The sequence below is a fragment of the Cherax quadricarinatus genome, chromosome 41 (assembly GCF_038502225.1).
Source record: "Cherax quadricarinatus isolate ZL_2023a chromosome 41, ASM3850222v1, whole genome shotgun sequence".
NCBI lineage: Eukaryota > Metazoa > Arthropoda > Malacostraca > Decapoda > Parastacidae > Cherax > Cherax quadricarinatus.
In genome coordinates this window covers 8,056,694-8,066,693 of record NC_091332.1, presented here as the reverse complement: position 1 = coordinate 8,066,693, position 10,000 = coordinate 8,056,694, and the positions used below count along the sequence as shown (strand labels likewise).

General features: G+C 44.0%; 2 protein-coding genes across 2 annotated transcripts in view; one reads left to right on the top strand and one right to left on the bottom strand.

Annotated features, from left to right (window-relative positions):
• Positions 1 to 10,000, bottom strand: part of LOC138853826 (uncharacterized) — a 152,661-nt gene that overhangs the window by 101,341 nt on the left and 41,320 nt on the right. The window lies entirely within an intron of this gene.
• Positions 4,729 to 10,000, top strand: part of LOC128695797 (vitellogenin-like) — a 34,337-nt gene continuing 29,065 nt past the window's right edge. The window contains exon 1 of the mRNA XM_070092813.1: positions 4,729 to 5,080. Within this exon, the coding sequence (XP_069948914.1) occupies positions 4,960 to 5,080 (121 nt within the window). The 5' untranslated portion in view covers positions 4,729 to 4,959. The remainder of the gene's footprint in view (positions 5,081 to 10,000) is intronic.

Sequence of the window (10,000 nt, the reverse complement as noted above, 5' to 3'; positions counted from 1 at the left end):
CCAGACGAGTCATGTTCTACAGCACCAGACGAGTCATGTTCTACAGCACCAGACGAGTCATGTTCTACAGCACCAGACGAGTCATGTTCTACAGCACCAGACGAGTCATGTTCTACAGCACCAGACGAGTCATGTTCTACAGCACCAGACGAGTCATGTTCTACAGCACCAGACGAGTCATGTTCTACAGCACCAGACGAGTCATGTTCTACAGCACCAGACGAGTCATGTTCTACAGCACCAGACGAGTCATGTTCTACAGCACCAGACGAGTCATGTTCTACAGCACCAGACGAGTCATGTTCTACAGCACCAGACGAGTCATGTTCTACAGCACCAGACGAGTCATGTTCTACAGCACCAGACGAGTCATGTTCTACAGCACCAGACGAGTCATGTTCTACAGCACCAGACGAGTCATGTTCTACAGCACCAGACGAGTCATGTTCTACAGCACCAGACGAGTCATGTTCTACAGCACCAGACGAGTCATGTTCTACAGCACCAGACGAGTCATGTTCTACAGCACCAGACGAGTCATGTTCTACAGCACCAGACGAGTCATGTTCTACAGCACCAGACGAGTCATGTTCTACAGCACCAGACGAGTCATGTTCTACAGCACCAGACGAGTCATGTTCTACAGCACCAGACGAGTCATGTTCTACAGCACCAGACGAGTCATGTTCTACAGCACCAGACGAGTCATGTTCTACAGCACCAGACGAGTCATGTTCTACAGCACCAGACGAGTCATGTTCTACAGCACCAGACGAGTCATGTTCTACAGCACCAGACGAGTCATGTTCTACAGCACCAGACGAGTCATGTTCTACAGCACCAGACGAGTCATGTTCTACAGCACCAGACGAGTCATGTTCTACAGCACCAGACGAGTCATGTTCTACAGCACCAGACGAGTCATGTTCTACAGCACCAGACGAGTCATGTTCTACAGCACCAGACGAGTCATGTTCTACAGCACCAGACGAGTCATGTTCTACAGCACCAGACGAGTCATGTTCTACAGCACCAGACGAGTCATGTTCTACAGCACCAGACGAGTCATGTTCTACAGCACCAGACGAGTCATGTTCTACAGCACCAGACGAGTCATGTTCTACAGCACCAGACGAGTCATGTTCTACAGCACCATTCTACAGCACCAGACGAGTCATGTTCTACAGCACCAGACGAGTCATGTTCTACAGCACCAGACGAGTCATGTTCTACAGCACCAGACGAGTCATGTTCTACAGCACCAGACGAGTCATGTTCTACAGCACCAGACGAGTCATGTTCTACAGCACCAGACGAGTCATGTTCTACAGCACCAGACGAGTCATGTTCTACAGCACCAGACGAGTCATGTTCTACAGCACCAGACGAGTCATGTTCTACAGCACCAGACGAGTCATGTTCTACAGCACCAGACGAGTCATGTTCTACAGCACCAGACGAGTCATGTTCTACAGCACCAGACGAGTCATGTTCTACAGCACCAGACGAGTCATGTTCTACAGCACCAGACGAGTCATGTTCTACAGCACCAGACGAGTCATGTTCTACAGCACCAGACGAGTCATGTTCTACAGCACCAGACGAGTCATGTTCTACAGCACCAGACGAGTCATGTTCTACAGCACCAGACGAGTCATGTTCTACAGCACCAGACGAGTCATGTTCTACAGCACCAGACGAGTCATGTTCTACAGCACCAGACGAGTCATGTTCTACAGCACCAGACGAGTCATGTTCTACAGCACCAGACGAGTCATGTTCTACAGCACCAGACGAGTCATGTTCTACAGCACCAGACGAGTCATGTTCTACAGCACCAGACGAGTCATGTTCTACAGCACCAGACGAGTCATGTTCTACAGCACCAGACGAGTCATGTTCTACAGCACCAGACGAGTCATGTTCTACAGCACCAGACGAGTCATGTTCTACAGCACCAGACGAGTCATGTTCTACAGCACCAGACGAGTCATGTTCTACAGCACCAGACGAGTCATGTTCTACAGCACCAGACGAGTCATGTTCTACAGCACCAGACGAGTCATGTTCTACAGCACCAGACGAGTCATGTTCTACAGCACCAGACGAGTCATGTTCTACAGCACCAGACGAGTCATGTTCTACAGCACCAGACGAGTCATGTTCTACAGCACCAGACGAGTCATGTTCTACAGCACCAGACGAGTCATGTTCTACAGCACCAGACGAGTCATGTTCTACAGCACCAGACGAGTCATGTTCTACAGCACCAGACGAGTCATGTTCTACAGCACCAGACGAGTCATGTTCTACAGCACCAGACGAGTCATGTTCTACAGCACCAGACGAGTCATGTTCTACAGCACCAGACGAGTCATGTTCTACAGCACCAGACGAGTCATGTTCTACAGCACCAGACGAGTCATGTTCTACAGCACCAGACGAGTCATGTTCTACAGCACCAGACGAGTCATGTTCTACAGCACCAGACGAGTCATGTTCTACAGCACCAGACGAGTCATGTTCTACAGCACCAGACGAGTCATGTTCTACAGCACCAGACGAGTCATGTTCTACAGCACCAGACGAGTCATGTTCTACAGCACCAGACGAGTCATGTTCTACAGCACCAGACGAGTCATGTTCTACAGCACCAGACGAGTCATGTTCTACAGCACCAGACGAGTCATGTTCTACAGCACCAGACGAGTCATGTTCTACAGCGCCAGACGAGTCATGTTCTACAGCACCAGACGAGTCATGTTCTACAGCGCCAGACGAGTCATGTTCTACAGCACCAGACGAGTCATGTTCTACAGCGCCAGACGAGTCATGTTCTACAGCACCAGACGAGTCATGTTCTACAGCGCCAGACGAGTCATGTTCTACAGCACCAGACGAGTCATGTTCTACAGCGCCAGACGAGTCATGTTCTACAGCGCCAGACGAGTCATGTTCTACAGCGCCAGACGAGTCATGTTCTACAGCGCCAGACGAGTCATGTTCTACAGCGCCAGACGAGTCATGTTCTACAGCGCCAGACGAGTCATGTTCTACAGCACCAGACGAGTCATGTTCTACAGCACCAGACGAGTCATGTTCTACAGCGCCAGACGAGTCATGTTCTACAGCACCAGACGAGTCATGTTCTACAGCGCCAGACGAGTCATGTTCTACAGCACCAGACGAGTCATGTTCTACAGCGCCAGACGAGTCATGTTCTACAGCACCAGACGAGTCATGTTCTACAGCACCAGACGAGTCATGTTCTACAGCACCAGACGAGTCATGTTCTACAGCACCAGACGAGTCATGTTCTACAGCACCAGACGAGTCATGTTCTACAGCACCAGACGAGTCATGTTCTACAGCACCAGACGAGTCATGTTCTACAGCACCAGACGAGTCATGTTCTACAGCACCAGACGAGTCATGTTCTACAGCACCAGACGAGTCATGTTCTACAGCACCAGACGAGTCATGTTCTACAGCACCAGACGAGTCATGTTCTACAGCACCAGACGAGTCATGTTCTACAGCACCAGACGAGTCATGTTCTACAGCACCAGACGAGTCATGTTCTACAGCACCAGACGAGTCATGTTCTACAGCACCAGACGAGTCATGTTCTACAGCACCAGACGAGTCATGTTCTACAGCACCAGACGAGTCATGTTCTACAGCACCAGACGAGTCATGTTCTACAGCACCAGACGAGTCATGTTCTACAGCACCAGACGAGTCATGTTCTACAGCACCAGACGAGTCATGTTCTACAGCACCAGACGAGTCATGTTCTACAGCACCAGACGAGTCATGTTCTACAGCACCAGACGAGTCATGTTCTACAGCACCAGACGAGTCATGTTCTACAGCACCAGACGAGTCATGTTCTACAGCACCAGACGAGTCATGTTCTACAGCACCAGACGAGTCATGTTCTACAGCACCAGACGAGTCATGTTCTACAGTACCAGACGAGTCATGTTGTACAGCACCAGACGAGTCATGTTCTACAGCACCAGACGAGTCATGTTCTACAGCACCAGACGAGTCATGTTCTACATGTTTGCTTGGAAAGACATACTTTTCAGGATGGACCTCTCACTATAATAATATAATAATATATTTATTTTACTACAACTACATGTACATGGTATACAGGCGTTACAACAACAACAACAACAACAACAACAACAACAACAACAACAACAACAACAACAACAACCTAATCCTCATTTAATGTGAGGATTGAGTTTTTTTTCCGCAGGTTCCTCCCACCAACACATCTTATCCATCCCTCAAGAAAAAATCTTGTAAACAGTAATTTTGTTCACATTTATTTATCGTTGGTCAGTCCCTCAGCCTCAGTGTGTTCACCTAAATAACTTTGAACCCATGGAACAAATTTTCTTCTACAGTTACAGATATTTCATGAACATTTGCTATTTTTCCAAAAACTCGCTAATTTTTATAGAGTTAAAATATAGTCAGATCAAATGAATGTAATGTGCTTAAAACACAATGAGATCAAATTAATTTAATTTTTCAGCCTAGTTGATGTTACCTCTAATTCATATCGTATCCGTTAATTTAATATTTATCTAATTATTACATCATATAGCAGATTATTTGAAATTTTTGCAAACTAATCATACTTATATCAAACTGATATCATTCCTGACATACGAGGTTGTTCATACCTAGTACAAGTATAATTAGAAAGTTTTGAAGGGGGTGGAGAGGCACGTAACAAAGTGGAAGCTTTATAAGTGGCGAGACGTGGAGGCACGGAGGACCTAAGTGGCGAGACGTGGAGGCAGGGAGGACCTAAGTGGCGAGACGTGGAGGAAGGGAGGACCTAAGTAGATAGTAGATACACCGGTATAATCGCCCGGCCCAGCTTTTTCCAAGAGGTGGCCCGGCCTTGGCTCCTTGTTGTGGGAGTGTCTCAGACTAATGTCTGCCATGGGAGGAGGTACAAGTACCTCGTCGTCTTCTGAGACCAGTGCTGGTGGTGGCACCGCTATGATCTTATTAGCACTACTCATCCTCTTCTTGGTGACAGATACTGGCGCAGGTGAGTAACTAGGTGCTGGTGTGGGTGAATCTCACTAGGTGTTGGTGTGGGTGAATCTCACAAAGTGCTGGTGTGGGTGAATCTCACTAGGTGCTGGTGTGGGTGAATCTCACTAGGTGCTGGTGTGGGTAAATCTCACTAGGTGCTGCTGTGGGTGAATCTCACTAGATGCTGTTGTGGGTGAATCTCACTAGGCGCTGGTGTGGGTGAATCTCACTAGGTGCTGGTGTGGGTAAATCTCACTAGGCGCTGGTGTGGGTGAATCTCACTAGGTACTGGTGTGGGTGAATCTCACTAGGTACTGGTGTGGGTGAATCTCACTAGGTGCTGGTGTGGGTGAATCTCACTAGGTGATGGTGTGGGTGAATCTCACTAGGTGCTGCTGTGGGTGTCTCACTAGGTGTTGGCGCAGGTGAATCTCACTAGGTGCTAGCGCAGAAGAATCTAGGTGCTGGCGTAGGTGAATCTAGGTGCTGGCGCAGGTGAATCTCACTAGGTGCTGGTGTGAGTGAGTCTCACTCTGTTTATCCATATGTGTTGCAATTGAGCTAGAAGTACAGGAGGACACTACAGGTTCAGACCGCTAGGTGAAGGAATCTGTTCAACAGTTTGTGAGGCTGTATGACGAATTATTTGGGGATGTCTCCCTTCTTGCTGGAGATTAAATTGAGAGAATGAAAGGTGTTAATAAGGCTTTTAACCCCATTCATTGTGCTTATATCTCATCTGTCTGTTTTTCACAATCATCTTTCTTTCCTCGTATTTAATGTGGCGCCGAACGGTGCTGACTCCAGGCCACTTGAGTGCATGACACGTCAACCCCAACTGATGCTAACATATGCCAGGTTTATAATAAGATGTATGATCTAAGAACACCAGTATACGTTGTTTTCTTTGACTTCCAGCTATGATTGTTCTGTGTTGTCAGAAGTGATGAGGCGCTAACCGTTGGTGTTAGGTTTCATGTAATCTCTCACCCATGTTGCCCCTCTTTCCCCTAACCTTAACTTACCGCGCCTTTGCTACTAACTGACTCTGCAACTGTTAGAGGAAAGAATGGCGATTAGTTGCAAACGTTGACGCCCATATTTCGAGGCCAAGTCATTCGTGCGTTTTAGGATTCATTGGGCATCACCTTTTCCCTTCCACTACTTTTGTTGGTACTAGTGGTTCTTCAAGACCCAAGGTTACCCCTACAATGCTCCTAGGTATCATCAGCTGGCATGGATAAGAGGCTCTCGATACCTAGATATTTAGCCCTTAACATTAATAAGCTATGGGAGATACAACAGCGCGAGGGTGCTATAGTAATAAAAGGACTTTTCAGGAGATACTACTCAAAACAAACTTCCTCTGAATACTGGGACAGAGTCAAGAAAGATATTTGTTGAATAGTCAAGACACTACACATAAGTGACCTGCTGAACAATACCTGTTTGTTGGTGGATTAATATAAAATTAGAGGAAGACTGGAACCATGAAATTTTCGTCACACCTGGTAGCTGTGTTTTTAAGTAGTCTCAGGAAAGATTAATTTATTTGTCTTGTGGCATTGTTATCATATATTAGAAGAGCTTGAATCTATTAGATTGCTGCTAACCAAGAGAAACCTCTTCACTATTATCACTGGATGCTTCAGAATCATTATTTTAAGATGGGTAATTATAAATCTTTAAAAATCAAGAGAATAGTTAACTTCTTGACATGAATTGCCTTCTACCTAATTTGAAAAATACTTCTTACACACACACACAAAAGCACACACACACACACACACACCAACAGGGTATATACCAACAGGTGCTGGATGACATACAAACAACGGAGAAGGTGCAGAAACTACTAAGTGACCTCGATACCTCAAAGGCGAGGGGTCCGGACAACATCTCCCCGTGGGTCTTCAGAGAAGGAACAGAGATGCTGTGCGTGCCATTAACCACAATCTCCAATACATCCCTTGAAACTGGGCAAATACCTGAGGTATGGAAGACGGCAAATGTAGTCCTCATTTTTAAGAAAGGAGACAGAAACGAGGCACTAAACTACAGACCAGTGACTCTGACATGTATAGTATGCAAAGTCATGGAGAAGATTATCAGGAGGAGAGTGGTGGAGCACCTGGAACGGAACAAGATTATAAACAACAACCAGCACGGATTCATGTGTCACAAACCTTCTGAAGTTTTATGACAAGGTAACAGAAGCTAGACACGAGAGAGAGGGGTGGGTTGATTGCATTGTCCTGGACTGCAGGAAGGTCTTCGACACAGCTCCTCACGAGAGCTTAGTGCAGAAGCTGGAGGATCAGGAGCGTATAACAGGAAGGGCACTGCAATGGATCAGAGAATAACTGACAGGGAGGCAGCGAGTCATGGTACGTGATGAGGTATCAGAGTGGGCACCTGTAACGAGCGGGGTCCCACAGGGGTCAGTCCTATTACCAGTGCTATTACTGACATATGTGAATGACATGATGGAAGGGATAGACTGAAGTGTCCCTGTTCACAGATGATGTAGAGCTGATGAGAAGGATTAAATCGGATGAGGATCAGGCAGGACTACAAAGAGACCTGGACAGGCTGGACACGTGGTCCAGCAAATGGCTTTTCGAATTCAACCCTGCCAAATGCAAAGTCATGAAGATTGGGGAAAGGCAAAGAAGACCGCAGACAGAGTATAGGCTAGGTGGACAAAGGCTGCAAACCTCACTCAAGGAGAAAGATCTTGGGGTGACCATAACACCGAGCACGTCTCCGGTGGCACGCATCAACTAGGTAACTGCTGCAGCATATGGGCGCCTGGCAAACCTGAGAATAGCGTTCCGATACCTTAGTAAGGAATCGTTCAAGTCACTGTACATTGTGTACGTCAGGCCCATACTGGAGTATGCAGCACCAGTTTGGAACCCACACCTGGTAAAGCACGTCAAGAAATTAGAAAAAGTACAAAGGTTCGCAACAAGGCTAGTTCCGGAGCTCAAGGGAATGTCCTACGAAGAAAGGTTAAGGGAAATCGGACTGACGACACTGGAGGACAGGAGGGTCAGGGGAGACATGATAACAACATACAAAATAATGCATGGAATAGACAAGGTGGACAGAGACAGGATGTTCCGGAGAGGGGACACAACAACAAGGGGTTACAATTGGAAGCTGAAGACTCACACGAGTCACAGGGATGTTAGAAAGTACTTCAGTCACAGAGTCGTCAGAAGTGGAATAGCCTAGCAAGTGATGTAGTGGAGGCAGGAACCATACATAGCTTAAGACGAGGTATGACAAAGCTCAGGAAGCAGAAAGAGAGAGGACCTAGTAGCGATCAGTGAAGAGGCGGGGCCAGGAGCTGAGTCTCGACCCGACCCTTGCAACCACAATTTGGTGAGTACAATTAGGTGAGGACACACACAAACACACACACACACACATAGTATATATATATATATATATATATATATATATATATATATATATATATATATATATATATATATATATATATATATATTGTATATATATATATATATATATATATATATATATATATTTATTTTAGCCTAACCCAACTAAATATATTTTAGATTTGTTTACAGTAATTTAATACTAAACAAACACAATCAAATACATTTTTTTCGTTAGGTTCAGAATGATTTTGGCGAAATTATTGCATACACAAATTTTCGCTTGTCCTATATGGCAAGATGAGCGTTGCTATTTAAGCCAAGTTCGCAAGTTCTGCCTATTCGGCACGACATATATATATATATATATATATATATATACATATATATATATATATACATATATATATATATATATATATATATATATATATATATATACTTTATATATATAATATATATAATATATATATATAATATATATATATATATATATATATATATATATATATATATATATATATATATATATATATATATATATATATTATATATATTATATTATATATATATATATATATATATATATATATATATATATATATATATATATATATATATATATATATACATACATATATATATATAATCCTAGGTAGTAGGTTGGTAGACAGCAACCGCCCAGGGAGGTACTACCGTCCTGCCAAGTGAGTATAAAACGGAAACCTGTAATTGTTTTACATGATGGTAGGATTGCTGGTGTCCATTTTTCTGTCTCATAAACATGCAAGGTTTCAGGTACGTCTTGCTACTTCTACTTACACTTAGGTCACACTACACATACATGTACAAGCATATATGTATATACACACCCCTCTGGGTTTTCTTCCATTTTTCTTACTAGTTCTTGTTCTTGTTTATTTCCTCTTACCTCCATGGGCAAGTGGAACAGAATTCTTCCTCTGTAAGCCATGCGTGTTGTAAGAGGCGACTAAAATGCTGGGAGCAAGGGGCTAGTAACCTCTTCTCCTGTATATGTTACTAAATGTAAAAGGAGAAACTTTCGTATTTTCCTTTTGGGCACCCTGCCTCGGTGGGATACGGCCGATGTGTTGAAAGAAAGAAATATAATATATATATATATATATATATATATATATATATATATATATATATATATATATATATATATATATATATATATATATATATATATATACATATATATATATATATATATATATATATATATATATATATATATATATATATATATATATATTTACTATTATTATTTTTTTTTATCACTGGCCGATTCCCACCAAGGCAGGGTGGCCCGAAAAAGAAAAACTTTCACCATCATTCACTCCATCACTGTCTTGCCAGAAGGGTGCTTTACACTACAGTTTTTAAACTGCAACATTAACACCCCTCCTTCAGAGTGCAGGCACTGTACTTCCCATCTCCAGGACTCGAGTCCGGCCTGCCGGTTTCCCTGAACCCCTTCATAAATGTTACTTTGC